The sequence below is a fragment of the Pleurodeles waltl genome, chromosome 1_1 (genome assembly GCF_031143425.1).
Source record: "Pleurodeles waltl isolate 20211129_DDA chromosome 1_1, aPleWal1.hap1.20221129, whole genome shotgun sequence".
NCBI lineage: Eukaryota > Metazoa > Chordata > Amphibia > Caudata > Salamandridae > Pleurodeles > Pleurodeles waltl.
This window is the reverse complement of record NC_090436.1, coordinates 9066045-9092750: the sequence shown is the minus strand read 5'-3', so window position 1 is coordinate 9092750 and position 26706 is coordinate 9066045. Positions and strand designations below refer to the sequence as shown.

Genomic DNA, 26706 nt, shown 5'->3' with positions numbered 1-26706 from the left:
AGGTGTGCAATACTCAGAGACATGGCCAAGGTAAGAAAGGCTGAAAGACGACCACCACTGAACAAGACACACAAGCTGAAACGTCAAGACTGGGCCAAGAAATATCTCAAGACTGATTTTCCTAAGGTTTTATGGACTGATGAAATGAGAGTGAGTCTTGATGGGCCAGATGGATGGGCCCGTTGCTGGATTGGTAAAGGGCAGAGAGCTCCAGTCCGACTCAGACGCCAGCAAGGTGGAGGTGGAGTACTGGTTTGGGCTGGTATCATCAAAGATGAGCTTGTGGGGCCTTTTCGGGTTGAGGATGGAGTCAAGCTCAACTCCCAGTCCTACTGCCAGTTCCTGGAAGACACCTTCTTCAAGCAGTGGTACAGGAAGAAGTCTGCATCCTTCAAGAAAAACATGATTTTCATGCAGGACAATGCTCCATCACACGCGTCCAAGTACTCCACAGCGTGGCTGGCAAGAAAGGGTATAAAAGAAGGAAATCTAATGACATGGCCTCCTTGTTCACCTGATCTGAACCCCATTGAGAACCTGTGGTCCATCATCAAATGTGAGATTTACAAGGAGGGAAAACAGTACACCTCTCTGAACAGTGTCTGGGAGGCTGTGGTTGCTGCTGCACACAATGTTGATGGTGAACAGATCAAAACACTGACAGAATCCATGGATGGCAGGCTTTTGAGTGTCCTTGCAAAGAAAGGTGGCTATATTGGTCACTGATTTGTTTTTGTTTTGTTTTTGAATGTCAGAAATGTATATTTGTGAATGTTGAGATGTTATATTGGTTTCACTGGTAATAATAAATAATTGAAATGGGTATATATTTTTTTTTGTTAAGTTGCCTAATAATTATGCACAGTAATAGTCACCTGCACACACAGATATCCCCCTAACATAGCTAAAACTAAAAACAAACTAAAAACTACTTCCAAAAATTTCAGCTTTGATATTAATGAGTTTTTTGGGTTCATTGAGAACATGGTTGTTGTTCAATAATAAAATTAATCCTCAAAAATACAACTTGCCTAATAATTCTGCACTCCCTGTATAGTGTGCAGAGTCCAGGGGTCCCCAGAGGCTAAAGTAGATAATTCTAATGCTCTCTTTTGTGGTAGTGTGGTCGAGCCGTTAGGCTTAACAGAGGGTAACAAATGCACTCGCTGTACACACACAGGCAATGAAGCGAAGCACACACTCAATGACTAACTCCAGGCCAATGGCTTTATATAGCAAAAATATATTTTGTTACTTTATTTCTAGAGCTACAAAATCCAGTTTGCAGGTAAGTACATTTGTAAGTTTGCAGCAAGCATATGTATCAACACCACTTTGTTCCAATTTGGAAAGTTATACGGTTTTCAAATAAATAGCAATAATCTGTTTTAAACGTTGACTACAATTTTCAGAAATAGTTCTGGGGGGGGAGGGGGAAGAAAAGCTAGTTCAGTTTTGAGGTAAGTACACAACTTACAGTTCCAGTCTCCAGGGGTAAGAATGGCCACAGGTCAGGGGTCAAGTCAACCCCAAACACCCACCACCAGCAACACGGGGCCAGCCTGATGCAGAGGCCAACGCTGAGATCAATTTAACATGGGCTCCTATGGAGACTGGGGGAACTCGGAATCAGACCTGCTTGTAGGTAAGTACCTGTGTCTCCACAGGGCAGACTTGGGAGGTTTAGAGTAGCACCGGGGTGGGCACAGGTCAGCACCAAACACACCCTCCGCGGGGCAGGGTGCAAACACAGTGTCAGGCTTGCAATGCTTTCCTATAGGGGGCCCCCAGGGGCCACAAAGATGCTGCAGTTGAAGCCCAGGGGGTCGGTTCCTGGAAACCAAAGGCTGGACAAGGAGGGGTCCACCTGCTGGACGCTGCTGCACAGGTGAGATTCCCCAAGGCCAGGGCACTGCAGGTGCAGGGGTAATTTTTGGAGTCATGAATCATCGTCTGGTTCGGTCGCGGTGAGGGGGGTACTCCGGATTCAGGCGTCATCGTGGACAGGAGGGGCAAACCTAGGGTGGGCACTTTGTCAGTATTGCCTGGGGACCAGGTCCAGTCTCTTGGGCCACCTGGACATGGGCGTCAGGTGCAGAGTGAACAGGACTCGCGGATCCGGGGAGACTGGAGCCCTTGGAGTTTCTTCTTGGACAGGGCCGCTGTATACAGAAGTTCTTGGTCCTCTGGGGATGCAGAAAGTCCTCTGGAGGTTTTCCAGAGGTGGCTGGTCCTGCACAATGAGTCGCCTTTTTGCAGGGCTTGTGAAGCTGGAGACAGGCGTAGGACTGGGGCCAAATCAGTTTGCGTCTTCAGTCTTCTCTGCTGGAGGTCAGCTTAGCAGTCCTTCTTTTCCTCATTCTTCTTGTGAGGTCGCCAGGAATCTGAGAGCTAGGTTCAGGAGAGCCCTTAAATCCTGTAGTTAGGAGCGCTACAGGGGTCAGAGGGCATTGGCCAATGGTTACTGTCCCAGAGGGTGACTACACCCTTCCGGTGTCCACTCCCTTTCAGGAGGGGGACACAGACCTAAACCTATTGGTCCCGATCCTCCAAACCAAGATGGAGGATTTTGCAAGTAGGAGGTCACCTCAGCTCTGCATACCTTAGGGGTGATCCCATCTGAAGTGGTCACTCCTCCTTGTTTTTCCTAAGTTTCCTACCGAACGTGCCGCCAGAAGTGGGGCTTTGTCCGGGGGCAGGCATCTCCACTGGCTGGAGTGCCATGGGGCACTCTAACAAGAGGCCTGAGCCTTTGAGGCTCACCGCCAGGTGTTACAGTTCCTGCAGGGGGAGGTGTGAAGCACCTCCACCCAGCGCAGGCTTTGTTTCTGGCAGCAGAGAGCACAAAGGCTCTCATCCCATGTGGTCAGAAACTTGTCTGAAAGTGGCAGGCTGGCACAGACTGGTCAGTCCCGCACTAGCAGCTTGGCTAACATACAGGGGACATCTCTAAGATTCCCTCTGGGTAAATTTTTCAATAAATCACACACTGGCATCAGTGTGGGTTTATTGTGCTGAGACGTTTGATACCAAACTTCCTAGTATTCAGTGAAGCCATTATGGAGCTATGGAGTTCGTAATGACAAACTCCCAGCTCATATACTCAATATGGCCACACTGCACGTACAATGTCCAAGAATGGACTTAGACACTGTAGGGGAATATTGCTCATGCAGCTATGCCCTGACCTGTGGTATAGTGCATCCTGCCTTAGGGCTGTAAGGCCTGCTAGAGGGGTGTCTTACCTATACCACAGGCAGTGTTTTGTGTACATGGCACCCTGAGGGGAGTGCCATGTTGACAGTCTTCCCCCCCCTCTCCCCCCCCCCGCCCCACCCCACCAGCACACACAAGCTGTGAGGCAGTGTGCATGTGGTTGGTGAGGGGTCCCTTAGGGTGGCATAATACATGCTGCAGTCCTTGGGGACCTTCCCTTGCCACAGGGCCCTTGGTACCAGGGGTGCCTTTTATATGAGACTTAACTGTGTGCTAAGGGTGTGCCAACTGTGGAAACAATGGTATAGTTTTTGGGAAAGAACACTGGTGCTGGAGCCTGGTTAGAACAGGATTATAGCACACTCTGTCAAGTCAGCATCAATATCAGGCAAAAAAAAAAAAAAAAAAAAAAAGGTGGGTATGAGTCAGTGCTTGGAGGTGCAGACACCCTCCCGCCTCCCACCCCCCCCCCCACCACAAGCACCTCTGCCCCCGTTTCTCCTGTATGCACTCCCAGTCTACCCTCTTGCTGCCTGCTGTTGGAAACAAGCATTTACAATGCAACCGGTCGCGCGTTTGCTTGAGCTAGAACAATTAGCATTATAAACTCCTAGCCTGACTTTTCTTGCCACATAAATTGAAAATGAAAATAAAACATTTTCACATAACTAACTGGACTTTTCTTGCCATATAAACTGAAAAGTAAAAGTTTCACATAAGCGAGCTGACAGCCGCCATCAGTGCAAAGCAAACACACAAACAGAAATAACAGTTCAGCTTATCGGCAAAAGTGCAATTATCTTCATAACTGGCAAAAGTGCAATCAACTATGTAACAGGGTCGTTAGATCGTGAGAGCCGGGCTAGACCCCAGCATGTGCCAGCTGCTGGAGCTCTGGTGCGGGAGAAGGAGATGGGTGCCTTGGTGGATTTATGAAGGGAAAAACATGGAACTGACAGAGAAGGCACCTGCGTCAATTCTGAACATGGTAGCTGGTCCCGCATAGACCGATGGTTCGGCACCAGGGATGTTGGGCTCTGGAAGATGTCCATTGAGCATAAGGCCCGTACTTTGTCAGATCATTCGCTGGTCATGCTGGAGCTCTGGGTGGGCCTCGCAGTGCCTTCACCGTGCGCTTTGGGGCCAGGTATTCAGGGATGGGGTCCGTGATGCCATACTTCATTACTTTGCTGAGAATCGGGGGTGGTGACCTCCGCCTGCACTGTATGGGAGGCCTTTAAGGTGGTGATCCGCTGGATTTGTGTCTCTAAACAGCACGGTGTGCTGAAGATGTTAAGGCGAGAGCTGACAGACCTGGAGGCCCAGATTGCAGATCTTGAAAATCGTTTGGCTTTGAACTGGTCAAAGGACCTTCTGGCGGCGCTCAGGGGGGAGAGGACAGCTTGAGGAGGCTGCCCTGCGTTAGGTATGCTTCTTAGAGAGGAACGCTACAGCGAGGAGATACGGTGAGGGTGACAGCTGGCTGTACTCTGGTCGCAATGCTCTGCAAGCTGTGGGCAAGTCATTATATTGTGGAGCTGAATGACGTGTCTGGAGTGCGTCACACTGGCACAGGCGAGATCAAGCGTACCCTTACTGACTTTTATTCAGCTCTACATGCTCAACCCCCAGGTTGAACCAGGAGGCTGCCACTGACTATTTCGAGGATATTAGCCTTCTGTTGTTTGAGAATGCACATAGGCAGTATTTACATGTTCCCTTCTTGGAGGATGATGTTACAAGGCAATATGCAGCTTACCCGGGAATAAGGCACCAGGGCTGGATGGTCTTACGCCAGCCTTCCTTAAGGAATATGTGGATGTATTAGCTCCTCACCTCTTAGAGGTTTATGCGGAAGCTCTAGAGACCAGGCTCCTTCCGCCCTCGCTGCATGAGGCTCTCCCTGTGACAAGTTTGAAGCCAGGGAACGATCCGTGCTGCTGCGATTCCTACAGGCCTCTCTCATTGGTCAATATTGATAATAAGATCCTGGCGAAGCGCATTGCAGCCTCTGCTCCCTTCTTTGGTGCTGCTTTATCAAATCGGGTTTTGTGCCAGGCCACTCCACCCTATATAACCTCTGAAATTATTTTGCGATATCAAGTGAGATTCAGCCTGCAGACAGCACGGTGGTGGTGTTTCTAGATGCCACTAAGGCCTTCAGCTCTCTGTCATGGCGCTATATGTTTGCGTTGCTGGCTCGGTAGGGTTGAGCTTTAGGTTTATTCAGCTGATTTGTCTGCCGTACTGGCAGCCGTCTGCCTGGTTGAGGGTCAACGGTGTCATCTCTGACCCAATTCCGATTGCTAGAGGTACTCGTCAAGGGTGCCCACTCTCTGGGATACTTTTTGCCATTGCGATGGAGCTGCTTGCGTCAGCATCATAATCATAGGGGCTTGGCATTCCGGCAGCGCCCAGTATTGGTCTCCATGTATGCGGACGATGTCGCCCTCTACATTTGCGATCCGCAGCTGCATCTTGATGTTTTACTGGATGAGATTGTGAGGTTTGGTCAGTTTTCTGGGATCACCATCAACTGGTCCACATCAGTGGTGCTGCCCCTCTCTGAGGTCACAGTACAGTTCCTCTCTCTATATATATATATATATATATATATATATATATATATATATATATATATATATATATAAATAAAATATCACTTACCCAGTGTACATCTGTTCGTGGCATTAGTCACTGCAGATTCACATGCTGTGCATTATCCTGCCATCTAGTGTTGGGCTCGGAGTGTTACAAGTTGTTTTTCTTCGAAGAAGTCTTTTCGAGTCACGAGACCGAGGGACTCCTCCCTTTCGGTTCCACTGTGCATGGGCGTCGACTCCATCTTAGATTGTTTTTCCCGCAGAGGGTGAGGTAGGAGTTGTGTATATAGTAAAGGTGCCCATGCAATGGAGTAAGTATGTATGTACATAATGTGATTATAAGTGATATATATATTTACAAATTTACAAATGTACAAGTTTTATCAACATATAATATATAGTTTTAATCAAGTTAAAACGGCTACAGGCTCCCGGGGAGGCGGGAGGGCGCATGTGAATCTGCAGCATCGCATGCCACAAACAGATGTACACTGGGTAAGTGACATTTTCCGCTCGATGGCATGTGTAGCTGCAGATACACATGCTGTGCATAGACTAGTAAGCAGTTACTCCCCAAAAGCGGTGGCTTAGCCTGTAGCAGTTGAAGTTGTTTGAAATAATGTTCGTAAAACTGCCTGTCCTACTGTGGCTTGTTGTGTTGTTAACACATCTACACAGTAGTGTTTTGTGAATGTATGAGGCGTACACCATGTGGCTGCCTTACATATTTCTGTCATAGGTATATGTCCTAGAAAGGCCATTGTGGCGCCTTTTTTCCTAGTGGAGTGTGCCTTTGTGGTAATAGGCAGTTCTCTCTTTGCTTTAATATAGCAGGCTTGAATACATTTCACTATCCATCTGGCAATGCCTTGTTTGGATATTAGATTTCCTGCATGAGATTTTTGGAAGGCTACAAACAATTGTTTTGTCTTGCAAAGTTGTTTTGTTCTATCAATGTAATACATTAGTGCTCTTTTAGGGCCATATTTATACTTTTCGACGCACAACTGCGCCAACGCAGTTGTGCGTCAAACAATTTAACGCCATTCTGAAGCGCCATGCGGGCGTCGTATTTATTCAATGACGTTAGCCGGCGTAGCTGCCTGGTGTGCGTAAAAAAAAATGACTTACACCAGGCAGCGCCGGCGTAGGGGAATATGGAGCTTGGGCGTCAAAAAATGGGGCAACTCAGGCTGAGGCAAAATTTTCGCCTCAACCCAAATTGCGCCGTTTTTTTTTTACTCCCAACCCCCATTGAAATGACTCCTGTCTTAGCAAAGACAGGAGTCATGCCCCCTTGCCCAATGGCCATGCCCAGGGGACTTTTGTCCCCTGGGCATGGTCATTGGGCATAGTGGCATGTAGGGGGGCACAAATCAGGCCCCCCTATGCCACAAAAAATATTTTAAAAAAATACTTACCTGAACTTACCTTAAGTTCCCTGGGATGGGTCCCTCCATCCTTGGGCGTCCTCCTCGGGTGGGCAAGGGTGGCAGGGGGTGTCCCTGGGGGCATGGGAGGGCACCTCTGGGCTCCTTCCGAGCCCACAGGTCCCTTAACACCTGCCCTGAGCAGGCGTTAAAAAATTACGCTAACGAGGGTAGACCTCATTTTTTTTGACCCGCCCACTCCCAGGCGTCATTTTTGCCCGGGAGTATAAATACGACGCACATGCCTCGGAGTCATTTTTTAGTAGGGAACGCCTCCCTTGCATATCATTAACGCAAGGAAGGTGTCCACGCTAAAAAATGACGCAAACTCCAAGATCTTTGGCGCTCGACGCGTCTAACGCCAAAGTATAAATATGGAGTTAGTTTTGCGTCGGATTTGCGTAAAAAAAAACGACGCAAATCCGGCGCAAACAGAGTATAAATATGCCCCACAATGTCTAATGTATGTAAGGCTCTTTCAGCTACTGAGTCTGGCTGTGGAAAAAAGACTAGGAGTTCCACTGTTTGGTTTAGGTGGAACGGTGAAATAACTTTTAGTAAAAAGTTTGGATTTGTGCGTAGAACCACTTTATGTTTGTGTATTTGTATAAAGAGTTCTTTTATAGTAAATGCTTGTATTTCACTTACTCTTCTAAGAGATGTGATTGCTATTAGGAAGGCAACTTTCCAGGTTAAGTACTGCATTTCACAAGAGTGCATGGGTTCAAATGGTGGACCCATGAGTCGTGTTAATACAATATTAAGGTTCCATGAGGGAACAGGTGGTGTTCTTGGGGGTATGATTCTCTTTTGACCCTCCATAAATGCTTTGATGACTGGGATTCTAAAGAGTGATGTTGAATGTGTATTCTGCAGATAAGCAGAAATTGCAGGGAGATGTATTTTAATGGACGAAAAAGCAAGATTTGATTTTTGTAAGTGTAATAGGTAGCTTACAATGTCTTTTGCAGATGCATGTAGTGGGTGAATTTGATTATTATGGCAGTAATAAACAAATCTTTTCCATTTATTTGCGTAACAATGTCTTGTAGAAGGTTTTCTTGCTTGTTTAATGACCTTTATACTTTCTTGTGTAAGGTCTAGATGTCCAAATTCTAAGATTTCAGGAGCTAGATTGAGGCATGCTGGATTCAGGCGTCTGATCTGTTGTTTGTGTTGAGTTAACAGATCTGGTCTGTTTGATATGAGGTACTACTGACAGATCTAGTAGTGTTGTGTACCATGGCTGGCGTGCCCAAGTTGGTGCTATTAGTATTAGTTTGAGTTTGTTTTGACTCAATTTGTTTACTACATACGGAAGGAGTGGGAGAGGGGGAAAAGCATAAGCAAATATCCCTGACCAACTCATCCATAACGCATTGCCCTTGGAGTGAGGGTGAGGATACCTGGACGCGAAGTTTGGCATTTTGCGTTTTTTGTTGCAATTCGTGGTGTTCCCCAGCTTTGAAAGTAAGTTTGTAGTATCTGGGGATAAATTTCCCATTCGTGGGTTTGTTGGTGATCTCGACTGAGATTGTCGGCTAACTGGTTTTGAATTCCTGAGGTGTATTGTGCTATTAGGCAAATGTGATTGTGAATCGCCCAATGCCAAATTCTTTGTGCTAAGAGACACAGCTGTGACGAGTGTGTCCCTCCCTGTTTGTTTAGGTAATACATTGTTGTCATGTTGTCTGTTTTGACAAGATTGTGTTTGTGGACAATTATCGGTTGAAATGCTTTCAATGCTAGAAATACTGCTAGCAGTTCCAGATGATTTATATGAAGTTGGCTCTGTTGAGCATCCCATTGTCCCTAAATGCTGTGCTGGTTGAGGTGTGCTCCCCACCCTACCATGGAAGCATCTGTTGTGATCACGTATTGAGGCACAGGATCTTGGAATGGCCGCCCTTGGTTTAAATTTATAGGATTCCACCATTGAAGCGAGGAGTGTGTTTGGCGGTCTATCAACACTAGATCTTGAAGTTGACCCTGTGCTTGTGTCCATTGTGTTGCTAGGCACTGTTGTAAGGGCCGCATGTGTAGTCTTGCGTTTGGGAAGTTTCATCACAAACCTCACTTGATAGTGTTGGTTTGGGTGCATGTTTAGTATTACGTTTTGGAATGCTTGTACCTTTTGTAGACTTGGAGTGGCAATCCCTTTTTGTGTGCTGATTGTTGCTCCTAAGTATTGTTGTATGTGACACGGTTGTAGATGTGATTTCTGGTAGTTTATAGAGAACCCTAGCTTGTGAAGGCTTTCTATGACGTATTTTGTGTGCTGAAGACACTGTAGTTGAGTGCTGGTTTTTATTAACCAATCATCTAAGTAAGAGAATACGTGCATGTGCTGCCTCCTGATAGGAGCAGCTAATACCGCAAGGCATTTTGTGAATACTCTTGGTGCTTTTGTTATCCCGAACGGTAACACTTTGAATTGGTAATGCATGCCTTGTATTACAAACCTTAAGTATTTCCTGTGGGAAGGATGTATGGGTAAGTAAGCATCCTTGAGATCTAATGTTGACATGTAGTCCTGTTGTTTGAGCAAGGGAATCACGTCTTGAAGTGTCACCATGTGAAAGTGATCTGATTTGATGTAAATATTTAGTGTTCTGAGGTCTAATATGGGTCTCAGTGTTTTGTCCTTTTTTGGAATTAGGAAATACAGGGAGTAAACACCTGTTCCTTTTTGATGATTGGGTACTAGTTCTATTGCTTCTTTTTGTAACAGCGCTTGGACTTCTAGTTATAACAGATCTAAGTGCTGTTTGGACATGTTGTGTGCTCTTGGAGGCACATTTGGTGGTACTTGTAGAAACTCTATGCAATAACCATGTTGGATAATGGCTAGGACCCACAAGTCTGTAGTTATGTCTTTCCAATTTTGGTAATAATCTGAGTCTCCCCCCACTGGTGTTGTGTGTTGGGGGTTTGTGACGTTGGAGTCACTGTTTAGTTTGTGGAGCTTTTGGGCTTTGGAATTTCCCTCTTGTTTTAGGGAACTGTCCACCCCTATATTGTCCCCGGAAGCCTCCTCTTTGGTATTGGCCCTGGTATGTGAGTCTGGCCTGTGAGGTAGAGGGCTCTGTGCTTTGGGCCCGAAACCCCCTCTAAAGTGTGGCTTCCTAAAAGTGCCTCTGCTCTGTGGGGAGTAGAGTGCGCCCATGGCTTTGGCCGTGTCAGTGTCCTTCTTTAGTTTGTCTATTGCTGTATCCACCTCCGGCCCAAACAATTGTTGTTCGTTGAATGGCATATTCAGCACAGGCTGCTGGAGCTCTGGCTTAAATCCGGAGGTACATAGCCACGCGTGTCTCCGAATGGTGACCGCCGTGTCTGCTGTGTCCTTAGCCGACCTTATTTGATTGTTGGAGATGGTCTGACCCTCCTCTACAACCTGTTGGGCACTCTTCTGGAACTCTTTGGGAAGGTACTCAATGAAATGTTGCATTTCGTCCCAATGTGCCCTGACGTATCTTGCCAATAGGGCCTGTGAATTGGCAATTCGCCATTGATTGGCTGCTTGTGCTGCCACCCTTTTGCCTGCAGCATAGAATTTCCGACTTTGTCAGGTGGTGGTGCGTCCCCAGAAGTTTGTGTGTGTGCCCTTTTTCGGGCTGGTCCCACTACCACTGAATCAGGAGTCAGCTGTTGTGTAATGTATACAGGATCCGTAGGGGGAGGTTTATATTTCTTTTCCACCCTAGGTGTTATGGCTCTGCTCTTGACTGGGTCTTGAAACACCTGTTTGGCATGTTTTAACATACCTGCTAACATTGGCAAACTTTGGTATTGGTTATGTGTTGATGACTGGGTATTGAACAAGAAGTCATCTTCTATAGGTTCTGAATGCAATGCTACATTATGAAAAGTATCCGCCCTGGAAACCACCTGCATGTAAGCAGTACTATCTTCCGGTGGTGATGGCCTTGCCGGGTAGCAATCCGGACTACTATCAGAGGCTGGTGCATCATACAGATCCCATGCATCTGGGTCATCTTGGCTCATCCCTGTGTGCGTTGGTGACTGCACCATTGGTGGTGTTATTATTGGGGACAGATGTGGTGAGGGCGATGGCTGTGGAGAAAACTGTGGTGTTGGTTTTTCTTTAGCCACTTTTGCTTTTGGCTGCATTTCCGCCTCATGGAATGCGAGCTTCCGCTTAATTTTAATGGGGGGGGGGGGGGGGGGGGGGGGGGGGGGAAGTGTACTTATTTTCCATGTGTCTTTCTGTATATGGAACCTCCTCTGGGTATGGTCTGGCTCTCCCATCCCCAGTTGTTGTTCAAACCTGTGGCCTTGTAATTGTGAAGAAAGGCCCTGTTCCTCCGTATAGGAGCTTTGTTTCGGCTCAGAGGCTGGGTGTTTCGGCACCGAAACATTTTCTGTAGTCTTTTTCGGCTCCAAAGAAACCTTTTTGGCTTTCGGGGGTACCGATTTCTCAGTGCAGAGTATATTCGGAGCCTGTATCTTGACCGGAGTCGGATGTCTTCGGCTGCTGTGAAGCCTTTTTCAGTGCCGATGCTTGGTCACCGTGCTTTCGGGTAAAGCCATGGCCTGTCAGCGGTGGCGTCCCCTTGGCTTTCATGATTTTTGAGTGAGTTTTTGCCGGGGCTGGTTTACTCACGCTTTGTTGCCTTGTCGGCTGCTCACTCTCTGGCTCGTCCGAGTCCGAATCTGGAATGGAGAATGTCTCCTCTTCTTTGACGTCGGGTTGTCCGGCCGGTGACGACGCCATTTGAAGCCTTAGAGCTCTCCGGTCCCGCAGCGTCTTCTTCGACCGAAATGCCCGACAGGCCTCACACGTATCCGCTGTGTTCGGGGGGGACAAACAAATTACAGACCAAATGTTGGTCTGTATAAGGATACTTAGCATGGCATTTAGGGCAGAAGCGGAACGGGGTCCGTTCCATGAGCCTTGAAGACGCACGCTGCCGGGCCTACCAGGTCCTGCCGAGGAGTGGAAGCCCCGCAGGGCTGCCGGAGCTCTTCTTTTCTTCAGTGTCTATGTGCTATCACTAACCCGATACCGAGCGCAAACAATACCATCAAATTTTCCGATTGTTAACTATTTTTTCCGAACCGAAACACGGAGCGAAGAGGAACACGTCCGAACCCGATGGCGGGAAAAAAAACAATCTAAGATGGAGTTGACGCCCATGCGCAATGGAGCCGAAAGGGAGGAGTCCCTCGGTCTTGTGACTCGAAAAGACTTCTTCTAAGAAAAACAACTTGTAACACTCCGAGCCCAACACTAGATGGCAGGATAATGCACAGCATGTGTATCTGCAGCTACACATGCCATCAAGCACACACATATATATATATATATATATATATATATATATATAATTATAATAATGTCACTTACCCAGTGTACATCTGTTCGTGGCATGAAATGCTGCAGATTCACATGCTGTGCATTATCCTGCCATCTAGTGTTGGGCTCGGAGTGTTACAAGTTGTTTTTCTTCCAGGAAGTCTTTTCGAGTCACAAGACCGAGGGAAACCTCCCTTTCGGCTCCATTGCGTATGGGCGTCAACTCCATCTTAGATTGTTTTCCCCGCAGAGGGTGAGGTAGGATTTGTGATTATGCTAGATGTGCCCATGCAATGGAGTAGGGATGTATGTACTTAATGTGTATCAAAAGAATAATTATTTTTCAAAATTTACAATTTTCATTCAACTAATAACGGCTACAGGCTACCGGGGAGGTGGGAGGGCGCATGTGAATCTGCAGCGTCGCATGCCACAAACAGATGTACACTGGGTAAGTGACATTTTCCGTTCGGTAGCATGTGTAGCTGCAGATACAAATGCTGTGCATAGACTAATAAGCAGTAATCTCCCCAAAAGCGGTGGTTTAGCCTGTAGGAGTTGAAGTTGTCTGAAATAATGTTCTTAATACAGCCTGTCCTACTGTGGCTTGTTGCGTTGCTAACACATCTACAAAGTAATGCTTAGTGAATGTATGAGGCGTAGACCATGTGGCTGCCTTACAAATTTCTGTCATAGGTATATTCCCAAGAAAAGCCATTGCTGCGCCTTTCTTCCTAGTGGAATGTGCTTTTGGTGTAATAGGTAAATCTCTTTTTGCTTTAATATAGCAAGTTTGAATACATTTCACTATCCATCTGGCAATGCCTTGTTTGGATATAGGATTACCTGCATGAGGTTTTTAGAAGGCTACAAACAATTGTTTTGTTTTACGAAATTGATTTGTTCTGTCAATGTAATACATTAGTGTTCTTTTTATGTCTAATGTATGTAAGGCTCTTTCGGCTATCGAGTCTGGTTGCAGAAAGAAGACTGGGAGTTCCACTGTTTGGTTTAGGTGGAATGGTGATATGACCGTTGGTAAGAATTGGGATTTGTACGGAGAACCACTTTGTTTATGTATTTGTATAAAGGGTTCTTGAATAGTAAATGATTGTATCTCACTTACTCTTCTAAGTGATGTGATAGCTAGAAGAAATGCTACTTTCCAAGTGAGGTATTGCATTTCACAACATTGCATGGGTTCGAATGATGGGCCCATGAGTCGTGTTAATACAATATTGAGGTTGCATGAAGGTACTGGTGGTGTCCTTGGGGGTATGCTTCTTTTTAGTCCCTCCATAAATGCTTTAATGACTAGTAATCTAAAAAATAAAAAGAAAAGTGATGTTGTATGTGTAATCTGCAGATATTGCAGTGAGATGTATTTTAATGGAAGAGAATGCTAGATTAGACTTTTGTAAGTGTAATAAGTAGCTTACAATGTCCTTTGTGGAAGCATGTAGTGGTTGAATTGGATTAGTGTGGCAGTAGCAAACAAATCTTTTCCATTTGTTCGCGTAACAATGTCTTGTTGTAGGTTTTCTAGCTTGTTTAATGACCTCCATACACTCTTGTGTAAGGTTTAAATGTCCGAATTCTAAGACTTCAGGAGCCAGATTGCTAGATTGAGCAATGCTGGATTCCGGTGTCTGATCTGTCGTTTGTGTTGTATTAACAGATCTGGTATGTTTGGTAATTTGATGTGAGGTACCACTGACAAGTCTAACAGTGTTGTGTACCACGGTTGGCGAGCCCAGGTTGGTGCTGTGAGTATTAGTTTGAGTTTGTTTCGACTTAGTTTGTTGACCAGATAAGGAATGAGTGGGAGAGGGGGAAAAGCATAAGCAAATAATTCTGACCAACTGATCCATATTGCATTGCCCTTGGACTGAGGGTGTGGGTACCTGGAGGCGAAGTTTTGGCATTTTGCGTTTTCTTTTGTTGCGAATAGGTCTATGTTTGGTGTTCCCCAGCGGAGGAAGTGATCCTGTAGGATCTGGGGATGAATTTCCCATTCGTGAGTTTGCTGGTGATCTCGACTGAGGTTGTCAGCTAACTGGTTCTGAATACCTGGTATATATTGTGCTATCATGCAAATGTGATTGTGAATTGCCCAATGCAAAATCTTTTGTGCTAAGAGACACAGTTGTGACGAGTGTGTGTCCCCCTGGTTTGTTGAGATAATACATTGTTGTCAATTTTGACAAGAATGTGTTTGTGGGCTACCAGTGGTTGAAGTGCTTCTAATGCTAGAAACACTGCTAGCAGTTCCAAATGATTTATGTAAAGTTATTTTTGTTGATTGTCCCATTGACCCTGTATGCTGTGCTTGTTGAGGTGTGCTCCCCACCCCATCATGGAAGCATCTGTTGTGATAACAGTTTGAGGCACTGGGTCCTGGAATGGCCGCCCTTTGTTTAAATTTATAGGGTTCCACCATTGAAGCGAGAAGTGTGTTTGGCGGTCTATCAACACTAGATCTTGAAGTTGACCCTGTGCTCGTGTCCCTTGTTTTGCTAGGCACTGCTGTAAGGGCCGCATGTGTAATCTTGCATTTGGGACAATGGCTATGCATGAAGACATCATGCCTAGAAGTTTCATTACAAACCTTACTGGGTAGTGTTGGTTTGAATGTATGCTTGATGTTATATTTTGGAATGCTTGGACCCTTTGTGGGCTTGGAGTGGCAATTGCCTATTGTGTGTTGAGTGTTGCTCCCAAGTATTGTTGTATTTGGGATGGTTGCAGATGAGATTTCTGGTAATTTATAGGGAACCCTAGTTTGTGTAGAGTTTTCATGATGTATTGCGTGCGAAGACGACACTGTTGTTGAGTGTTGGTTTTTATTAGCCAGTCGGCTAAGTATGGGAATACGTGCATGTGCTGTCTCCTTATGTGAGCGGCTACTACTGCAAGGCATTTTGTGAATACCCTTGGGGCCGTTGTTATCCCAAACGGTAGCACTTTGAATTGATAGTGTACGCCGTGCATTACAAACCTTAAGTATTTTCTGTGAGAAGGATGGATGGGTATGTGGAAATACGCATCCTTGAGATCCAATGTTGACATGTAGTCCTCCTTTTTTAGTAAGGGAACCACGTCTTGAAGTGTTACCATGTGGAAGTGGTCTGATTTGATGAAGAGATTCAGTGTTCTGAGATCTAAGATAGGTCTTAACCTTTTGAACTTTTTTGGAATTAGGAAATATAGTGAGTAGACGCCTGTTCCTTTCTGATGGTTGGGTACTAGCTCTATTGCTTGTTTTTGTAATAGTGCTTGGACTTCTATTTGTAATAGGTGTAAGTGTTGTTTGGACAGATTGTGTGCCCTTGGTGGCACATCTGGCGGGAAATTTGTGAATTCTATGCAATAACCATGTTGGATAATTGATAGGACCCATGCGTCCGTAGTAATGTGTGTCCAGTTTTGATAATATGCAGTTAGTCTTCCCCCCCCCACTGGTGATAAGTGTTGGGGTTTTGTGACATTGAAGTCACTGTTTGATCTGTATTGTTTTGGTTGCCTGGAACTTTCCCCTTCCTCTTAGGAATTGTCCTCTATAGGAACCACAAAACCCTCCCCTTTGATATTGTGCCTGATAGGTGGGTCTGGTTTGAGAGGTGGAAGGCTCTGGTGTTTGCTGTTGAAAACCTCCTCTGAATTGTGGTTTTCTAAATGTGCCTCTGACTTGTGGGGAGTAGAGCGCGCCCATGGTTTTGGCCTGGTCTTTTTTTTTTTTTTTTTTTACTTTTCAATTGCTGTGTCCACTTCCGGCCAAAACAATTGTTCTTGGTTAAATGGCATGTTCAACACCGCTTGTTGGATTTCTAGCTTGAATCCAGAGCTTCTTAACCATGCATGCCTGCGAATGGTTACCGCCGTGTTGACCGTTCGTGCTGCCGTGTCTGCGGAGTCCAGTGCGGACCTTATTTGGTTGTTGGATATGGCCTGTCCTTCTTCCACAACCTGCTGGGCACGTTTCTGGTGTCCTTTGGGCAAGTGTTGTATAATGTGTTGCATCTCGTCCCAATGTGCCCTGTCGTGTCGAGCAAGTAGGGCTTGCGAATTAGCGATTCGCCATCGATTGGCTGCTTGTGCTGCCACTCGTTTGCCCACTGCGTCAAACTTTCTGCTCTCTTTGTCAGGCGGTGGAGCGTCTCCTGACGATTGAGAGTTTGCTCTCTTTCTTGCTGCTCCTACAACCACTGAGTCCGGTGTAAGTTGTTGTGTTATGAACACAGGATCTGTACTTCTTCTCCACCCCAGGCGTGATAGCCCTTCCTTTAACTGGCTCCTGGAATACTTGTTTTGCGTGTTTGAGCATACCCTGGAGCATTGGCAGACTCGGATAGGAAGCATGGGTGGATGCCAAGGTGTTAAACAGGAAATCATCCTCTATTGGTTCTGAATGCATTGCTAAGTTGTGGAACGTAGCTGCCTGGATAGTACCTGCGTATATGCAGTACTGTTCTCTGGAGGGGACGGCTTTGTTGGATAACAATCCGGACTGTTACCCGATACTGGTGCATCATATAAGTCCCATGTATCAGCATCATCCTGTGTCATCCCTGTATGAGGTGCTCCCACTGGAGACAGTTGTGGTGAGTGAGGTGGGGACGGTTGTGTTGAAAACCTCAGAGGTGGGGATTTTTCTCTAGCCACCTTCACTTAGGCTGCATTTCTGTCTCCTGAAATGCCAGTTTTCTTTTAGACTTGATCGGAGGGAGAGTTTGTATTTTTCCAGTCTCTTTCTGGATATGCAACCTCCTTTGTGTATGGTCCGGTTCGTCCATACTTAATTCCTGCTCAAACCTATGTCTTTCCTTCATTTGGCTGGAAAAGTCCTTGCTCTTCTGTGTAAGAGCTTATTTTCGGCTCCGAAGCCGCTTTTTTCGGTACCGAGGTTTCAGATATTTTCTTTTTTTTCAGTTCCGATGATATTTTTCTCACTTTGGGTGAGTCAACAGTCAGTGTCGAGAACGTTCGGTGCCGGAATCTCAACCGGAGTCGAAAGTCTTCGGCAAATCTCTGCCCTTTTTCGGTGCCGATGTTTGGTCACCTTCTTTTCGATGGGTTAAGCCATGGCCTGTTGGCTGTGGCGTCCCCTTGGGCTTAAAGATCTTTGTGTGAGTTTTGGACGGGGCAGGTTTACTCACTGTTCGCTGCACCGTCGAGGTTCGGTCACTTTCGGATTGGTCAGAGTCCGATCCCTGGATGGAAATTCTTTCCTCCTCTCCGACAGAGTTGCTCTCTCAGTGTCGACGCCATTTGTAGTCTTCTCACTCGTCGATCTCGTAGTGTCTTTTTAGATCGAAACGCTCGACAAGCCTCGCAAGTATCTTCCCTGTGTTCCAGGTGCTGGTCTGTACAGGGATACTTCGAATGACACTTCGGACAGAAACGGAAGGGGGTCCGGTCCATTAGTCTTCGACGATGGATGTGGTTGGGCCAACCAGGCCCCGGTGAAGAACGGAAGCCCCGAAGGGCCGCCGGAGCTCTCTTGCTGTCGGTGCGAATACAATAACACTAACCCAGTACCGAACAAGAACAAGACCGTTGAATTTTCGATATTTAGCTAACTTTCCCGATTCGAAATACGGAGCGAAGAGGAACATGTCTGAACCCGATGGCGGAAAGAAAACAATCTAAGATGGAGTCTATGCCCATGCGCAATGGAGCCGAAAGGGAGGAGTCCCTCAGTCTCGTGACTCGAAAAGACTTCAGTACTTGGACACTGCGCTCGAGGAGGGCTAAACACCGGAAAAGGTAGGACTTATGCATGCCTTTCACTAATAAAAGCAGCCGATTTTAAAAGGCAAGCTCACGAACCAATAAAAGAAAATGACGTGACATGGGCGTGGTTTGAAGCCCAAAGAGAGAACAAGGGACAGAGCGCTGTGTGTTTGCCTGTAAAAATGTTGCTGCCCGTGGTATCGGGTCGGGGCAGGTAATCTGTGGAAGCGACCTAGAAGTCTCGAACCTGTCTCCTAAAGAAGTCCTTGTTGGATGAGTTTGAAGGCACTCATATAATTGGGAAGATTGGCGTCCGCTAGTTTTTCCAGCATCAGCTCGTACTACAAATAGATGTTCCCCATCAAAGAGCAGGTTGAGGGGATGCTGCTGGGCCTCCTGTTCAAAGCATGAAAAGCAGAGCTCAGCATGGTCTCTCATGAAGATGGTGTTTTTCACCCTCCAAGAAGCAGTGTCCGTGGCATCAAGTGTGCAGTGGATGGTGGCACTGGAGATCGTCTTAGTATCTGAGATGGTACTTCCCCCCCCGCCCCCCCCCTTCCTGAATTCCTCCTGGAGATGCTTGACTATTTTCTTGCATCCCGTTCCACTGTGCCCTGTCGTAGCGGTAGGGAAGGCCCTCAGAGTTGGCCATCTTTCAGTGGGTTGTGCCCCATACGCCTAGTGTCGCCTGTGGTCGGAGCAGATGCCTGTTTGTATGCTGTGTGCACTACTAGGGGAATCTGGTGGTACATGCCCTCTAATGCAGAGTGGGTCGATGGCAGGTTTGTATTTTTTCCTCGACCTCCGGTATTACAACTCTGGGCTTTAATGGCTGTTTAAGGGTGTCAGGAGCCCATCTTAGCATGCCGTTTAGCATGGGCACGAATTGGACTATTCTTTCCGTTAGATCACATCTCAGCTAAGAAATCATCTTCTTCGTAGAGGATATGCACATCCTTTATATTAACGGTGGCCATCTGTTGAATCACCATGTGGTGAGCCATAATGGGAGAGGTGCCCCTGTACTTTTCAACTTGGAAGCTGGCGGGGGCTCCAAAGTCAGCTCCCTCTTCCAAGGCAGTCTTCTGAGGGTTTCAGCAGAGGTCCCTGTTTGGAGTGGAGGAACAGTGTTTTCTGCCTTGCATCCAGTTCCTCGTGAGACCTTTGCAGGATGGGCTGCTCCATGTTAGCGGAGCCAGCTGTCTACATTCTCTGGCCCAAATGGTAGCTTAGGCATCAAAAAAGGCCATCTGCTTCGAAGGGCCTGGAGCCTTGTGGATCTTTAGGCTCTGTGACTATGGGGAATATCCATCCAAGCCCAACTTTTTCTACTAGTCGCAATTGGAGAAAAACGCTGGCTGGTGGGGCGGAATACCCGAAGTGCTGGCATCACCCCCACCCCCGACATTGAGCAGCGCTTATTCTCTGAAGACGTTGAGATGCTCCCATGTATGCGCGTTCTCTACAAAGGAGTCAAAGACGAGGGAGACATTGCCCAGGAGAGGGCCAGAGGCCCTAGCGGCTGAGAATCCATCAACTAAGATTAGTCTCTAAAGGATGCCTCTGAAAGCATGGAAGCAAAAAGCTTTCTGAAATATAGGTGTCAAATTTTACTATGATGGCCCAAAGGACCATGACAGACACGTCGCTTCTCAGATCCATGTCTGTATATGTTGGAGCCCAATGGCAGGAAAATCTATCTCAGACAGTTGGCATCCATGCGCAATGCCAAATAGGGGTGGAGTCTCAATGCATGCTATGTTTGGAAACACTTTCTTAGAAGAGAAACAACTTGCAAACATTCAAGCTTAGATGCAGGAGTATGCAGAGCACCTGTATCCACAGCAATATATGCTATGAACTTGTAGTTGGACCTTACTGCCTGAATGAGGATTACCGTAGCAGGACTGTACAGTGAACATGAAGTGGAAAGAGGCTAACTTTCGTTGAACAGGCTGCGCAACGCTGACTGACCTACTATCATCTCAGATGTCCTCTGGACGTAAAGGCAGTAATGCTCCACAAAATGTATGCATGTTGAAATCCAGTGAACTACATCCTGCTTTGATGAGGTAAAGCATTTATCAGTGAACTGCTGTATAATCGAAAGAGTTGACCTGATCCTCCAAGTCATCGGCCTGTCAGTGCAGAATTTTAAGCAGCGTCTCATACCCAATGAGCTAGGAGCTCTCGCATCTGCGGTTACCGGTGGTGGTAAACGGTGGTAGGTGTATTTTCTAGTTGAAGCGGAACAATGATGGCACTTAAGGCGAGAAAAAGGGGTCTGTTGTCTGGCCAAATATATTTTTTAAACCTGAAGAATGGGGGCTTAATAGATAACACTTGAATTTCCCTCACTCCCCCGTCTGATGTGTTGACTAGCGAAGTAGTTTACTTTGAAAAAAATGTAGAGAAGCATGGGCTCAATAGGACTTTAAGATTGCCCCAGGACTGTAGGGTCAACCCCAGGGAGGCAACAGATGTCAGTGTGCGGGTGAAGAATAAATTCTTCATACATAAACTCCATGACAGCTCTGATGGAGAAATGAAATGGGTGTTACTGAAGTTCTGTGTTACATGGAGATCATAGAGAGATGATGAACTAAGGAACATTTAATCCAATTATTGTGTGTTAAAGACAAAGGGGAGGTGGGGGGGGTTGAGAGGGGATTCGGCGTGTGTATTCTTTTTTGGGGGGTGGAGAACAGGAGGGTAGGCAAGGTTTTTTTTTTCCAGGGTGCATGAATAAAGGTTTCCGTTTTCCAGTCCTTCTCCGAGAATGTCTGTTTCACTGCTACTATTAGTATATTTCGGCACACAGATGGTCCAGATTCTGTTGTAGCCAGAGTGATCGAGGATTGCTGGGCAGAATCTGACCACAAACCTTGGTTAGGAGGTAAGGGTCTGCCTTGAATTGAACTGGGACATCCACCAACATGTCTGTTTAACAAAACCGTCTGGCCCGGCTTCAGCTATAAGGAACAGCTTGCACAGCTATTTCGTTTTTGGAGAAGTTTGGATGAGAGGGACTGAAGGAAAGGTCTACGCATAAACCCCCTGACCAGGAAATTCAACCACCATATCATTGGGTCTCTAGCTACCCCTACCTGCTAGCATGAAGTGGGTTTTACCTTTGTCTAGAGTACCAAACAGTTTGAGTGGAAGTTCATTCCATCTGTTGAACATTAACTACAGTTGATTCAAGATCAATCCCCACTTAAGGCAGTCCTAAGTGCACCGTTCAAGACAGTGACTGTATTTTGTACAACAGGGACATGCTCCACTATTCAGTTGGTGTTAGGGAGAGCCCAAAGAAAAAGGCTTTGAGCTTCCTGTTATAGAATCTCATGTAATAAAAGGTGGTCTGACAATCCAGGGTGGAAAGGCTTTCAGAGCCAATGGCGCCAATCTCAACTACAAGGTTGTAATGTGAAGGACTGACCTCTTCTGCCAAACAAAGGCTATCTGAAGAAAGATTTTGGAGGTGGGCTGCCCAGATGTGGAGGAACGCAACTTTTAACAGGTATAAGTCCTGGCATGCAAAGGCAGGGACAGTCCACCACAATGACCTCCGACTAGTGAGCAATGGGTCTTTGATTTTCCAGATGAAAAACCTTTACCTCTCCATTGGGCACCTCATGTGGATGAACCAATACCAGTAAGAGGCAGCCCACAGCAAAGCATACTTGTTTACAGATGGAGCTACTAACAGATCATCCCTGACCTGCTCAAGAAGGTCTTTGCCAACAGCTGAGGAAAAACCAGTGCAGTGTTTAAGGCCTTGCAACTCTTGAGGTTCTGGAAGCTTATGAGTCCCACAGAAGTCTGCACCTTCGATACAAGCTCAGAGGGTTTGTGGGAGTCCCCACAGATGAAGCTTGCTTTTTAGCTTTAGCAAGAGGCTCACGTTTAGCCAAGGCCACGCTGGTCAGAGGTCACAGAGAATGTCTCCCTTTAAATCAACTTCTGACTGAAGGTATGACAGATGTTGCTTCTCACCACCACATGGGCACAGCGATGAAGACACAGCAAGTATTTTTTGTGGTAAAACCTGGGGTTGGCACATTTAAATAATTGGAGATGCCTCCTGAATGGAGTTCCAATGACTGTCAGCCAAATACAAATAGGAAAAATTGATTATTTTTCTGCAGATGGTCATGAGAAGAGTCCCAAGGAATGGAGCTTGGCATTAAAGTAAACAGCGGCTATCTGAAGAGATGAGCAGAGCTTGAGGAGTGCCTTGCTGTTAATTTCAACTACGGTAGAAAACATGGGCAACCCGGCCTCTGTGGGAGATGGACTCCAGAGATCCTTCACCACACTAGCCAGAGTTTGGGTAACAAGAGTTTGGGTTTTGAGGTGCTGTTTTAAATTATATTTGGGTTACTATGTTATCATGGTATGCGGTATATGCTACCACTGACTACGGAGGGTTCCCAGCTTCATAATGTGGACTATTAAAGCATGACACTATGATGATTCAATGCTGAGAACTCTGGGAGATATCTTTCAAACGAAGCTACAGACACCCAAAAGTAACTGTCACAGGAGCAGTTATTCACACATACACACTTTACCCATAAATAGGGTGCCCTGCACTCTGAAGATGTGCTTCAAACAGAGAGCCTTAAGACCAAACTGGAGATACTCGGGGACCAGTGTTCGATACGTGGGGCTTGCTGACGGGTTTTCATTGCGCAAAGTTGTCTTGAGAGTACGGATGGACACAGCCCTGACCTTGCGATTGCTTTCTAGTTTAACGCGTTAGAGGTGTGTTCGGGACCCCACCCTCCTTACTGCACATGGTGAATCTCTTCACATCAAAAAGCTCCAATGAAAGGTTTCCAAAAATAGGAATACATGGAATGAAGCGGAAAAAATGAATCTCAAACAGTAATTTAAATGTCTCTTTAATAGTGAGATAATGCTACACAGTGACTGCACCCCACAGCATGGAGACTACAAATCAGAGCAGACCCTGCTGTCCTCGGGAGGTCACCTCTTGGCATCAGCTTTCTGTAGCTATGTTGTGACACCAACCAGCTGGGCGTTCCTCATTAAGAAAGTCCTAAGAGTAAAGCCACATCAAATATTAAAGCTGAGAGAAAATAGGCTGGGAGAAGATGTGCTCCAATTTGACGCAAGTGATCCCCTCAAACGGGGGAGAAGTAAAAGCATCTCCACATTTCCAAGGCGAGGTGGGGGGCAGGCTTGCCACAGCCAGTATTTCCTCTGGAAGCTCCTCTTGATGAAGAGGCAGTGCGGCGGGCACAGACACCCAATTTTCGTATAGCTCATCAAACCAGAGGTTGTCGTACGAAAGGCTGACATTCTAATGACTGAGTATACAAAAACACAGAGAAGAGAACAAGTGGACTATTGCAAAGGATATGCTGAAAACATTCAGAACAATCTTGCGCGCCTTAACCGTTATTTCACTAGCCTTGGTCAACCTACCCGTTCACAGGCAGATAAGAACCCAAGCAGTTCAGCCACTTGAGACGTTCATGAGCCGCGCAGTCAATGTCCGTAAATCTTGTATACGCACCGGGATTGAGCAAGCCAAATTTTCTCCCTTCCTTTATCTAATTTCTGCTGGTGTATGGGGACGGAAAGCCTGAGCAAGAGAACGTAACTAGCAAAAATTAATGACCAAAATAAAGTAATTTGTAAAAATTGACTGAAAATCCCATTCATCTTTTTTGCAAGTCCCACCACCCCATTTCTTGCAGCATGACCTTGTCCAACGTGCAGCGATTAGAGCCCAATGCTAGAGAGGACCTGACTATAGTGGTCATTCAGTGTCTGTGGTGCACAGCTCCGACACCAACGGTGCGTACTGATCAGTGGTGACTGGCATTGTGGGTTTGTTTGCGACAAAGAATCCTACTCCCTGAGAACTGGAACGCAGCTTAGAACTCATTTCACCAAAGACACCAAAAGATGGAACTGAATGTCAATATCCTCCATGAAAAGCCTAGAGGCGCACTGGGTATAGTGCTCCGATTAAGTGTCTTCTTAATAGCCAGCTGTGGCATCATGTTGAAGTGCCCTGTATACATGCCATTCTATAGCCACTTCTGGAGGTCAACCCAGACCTTTCTCCGCCGATGTACAAGTGTGCGCGACAAGGGACAGTCCAGCTTTTATCGGTGACCGCGTGCTTGTGACCTTCCCTCACCGCACAAGGAGGGAACTGGCAGCTTTTTAGGATTACCCTCCACCAGAAAGCAGCCGCAGGAAGACAGGCGTAGCAGTGAAAGAATTCTGCCTGTAAGATTGGAAATTCACATGGATGAATAGCACAGAGTCCACATGGTGAATAACCAAAGACGGCACATGTCTGATGGTCCGCATGAGCAAGAAGCTATACCGCACGGCCCGAGTGTCTCAAAGGGTTCATCGGATCAGCCGATTCACCCTGCGCTTCCACCGTTGGTCCTTCACATGGCAGCATTTGGATTACACAGAAGGCGCCTTTTGAATATTGAAAAGATTCTTCTGCTGCCGCTTAGAAGAAGGGCTGGCTGCCGCAGAGGCACATCAAGTGCTCCATCTAGCCCATTAAATCATGGATTCCGTGGTCTTCTATTCACACAGGCTGCACCGGCGATTCAAGATCTTTCCCTTCTTGATGCCTGCACAAGCTCTCACACTCAGAGGGCAGCACAGCTTCCCCAGGCGGAGGGTCCTCGACGCCTTTCAGCCGCCCAGAGCAGCCTGGACTATCGTGCAACAGATGCAGCTCTTCACTCTCTTCACCTTCTTCACCCTGAACCTGGCAACGACATACTTCAATGCCAGAGTCGCCGGTGAGCCGACGGTGCCGGAAATGTTCTTCATCGCCTTCCTCTTCATCTTCTTCCTCTATGTCTGAGCACCGATGACAGTCCACCTCGAAGAAGTCCACATAGGATGAGAACACGGTCTGCTTGGAAGGCGGGTATTCCCTGGATGGGGGTTCTGCAGAACAGTCCGATGCATCTAGATCTTCAGTCCCAGGGCTAGCACTTAAGGTATCGGCGCTGAGAGGCCTGCTGGCTTCATCACTGGGCGTGCTGGCGTGGCTGGTATCAGTCTCATCGGTGACTTGTACAGAGAAAGAGGTGCTGCTGGGAGACGTAACTGTGCTTGACTCACACGAACAGGTGGTGTAGTTCTCAGAGCTTGGCGAAGGGGTTTCGGTGTTGGACTCAAGTCGGGTGCTCGGCCCACTGAGTTGGGTGAGGATGGCACTGTAAGGTGGAGGAGGGGTGCTCGGACGATGTGCCACCTCCTCGTATGCTGGCAGCTTGAAAGATGCCAACATCCCTAGAGACATTAATAAAAAAAAGACACTAAGTTAGAAGCTGAAAGTGCTTACAACTTATTATGCTTCAATAGTGGTAGACTAAGTAGTATAAGCATTCACACTGTTTATTCATTTTGGGTGTGTCAATGAAAGGGCCAGCTAACATCTCTAGGTCATTCATTGTAGATGAGTCAAGAAAAGGACAAGCTACCCATCCCTAGGTCATTCATTGTGGATGAGACCAGGAAAGGAACAGCTACCCATATCTCTGGGGCATTCATTGTACATGAGACCAGGAGAGGGATAGCTACCCATTCTCTAGGTCATTCATTGTAGGCGAGACCAGGAAAGGACCAGCTACCCATCTCTAGGTCATTTATTGTACATGAAACCAAGGAAGGACCAGCTACCCATCCCTAGGTCATTCATTGTACGTGAGACCAGGAAAGGGCCAGCTACCCATCTCTAGGTCATTCGTTGTACAGGAGACCAGGAAAGTGCCAGCTACCCATCTCTAGGTCATTCATTGTACATGAGACCAGGAAAGGACCAGCTACCCATTCTCTAGATCATTCATTGTACATGAGACCAGGAAAGGGCCAGCTACCCACCCCTAGGTCATTCATTGTACATGAGACCAGGGAAGGACCAGCTACCCATCCCCAGGTCATTCATTGTACATGAGACCCGGGAAGGACCAGCTACCCATCCCCAGGTCATTCATTGTACATGAGACCAGGGAAGGACCAGCTACCCATTCTCTAGATCATTCATTGTACATGAGACCAGGAAAGGGCCAGCTACCCATCCCATGGTCATTCATTGTACGTGAGACCAGGAAATGGCTAGCTACCCATCCCTAGGTCATTCACTGTAGACGAGACCAGGAAAGGGCCAGTTACCTATCTCCAGAAACACTCAGCTAAGCTTTAGTATGAAAAGAGTCAAACGACCTCACCAAGATACAACACACATACAGGGTAATCCTAGTAGAAGAGTCCAGGAGAGGGTCGGCTACCCCAGTACAGATACAAGGATCAAGTGCTGAACCCTGATAAACTTCATTCTGCCAAAAACATATAGAACGCTGATCCTTAGGGTAACTTCCTAGATTCT

General features: G+C 46.7%; 1 protein-coding gene across 1 annotated transcript in view; it reads right to left on the bottom strand.

Moving 5' to 3' along the window:
- Positions 1–23192: 23192 nt before the first annotated feature.
- The window catches only part of WBP1 (WW domain binding protein 1), a 46213-nt gene continuing 42699 nt past the window's right edge, over positions 23193–26706 (bottom strand). Inside the window, exon 4 of the mRNA XM_069205668.1 lies at positions 23193–25610. Within this exon, the coding sequence (XP_069061769.1) occupies positions 24892–25610 (719 nt within the window). The 3' untranslated portion in view covers positions 23193–24891. The remainder of the gene's footprint in view (positions 25611–26706) is intronic.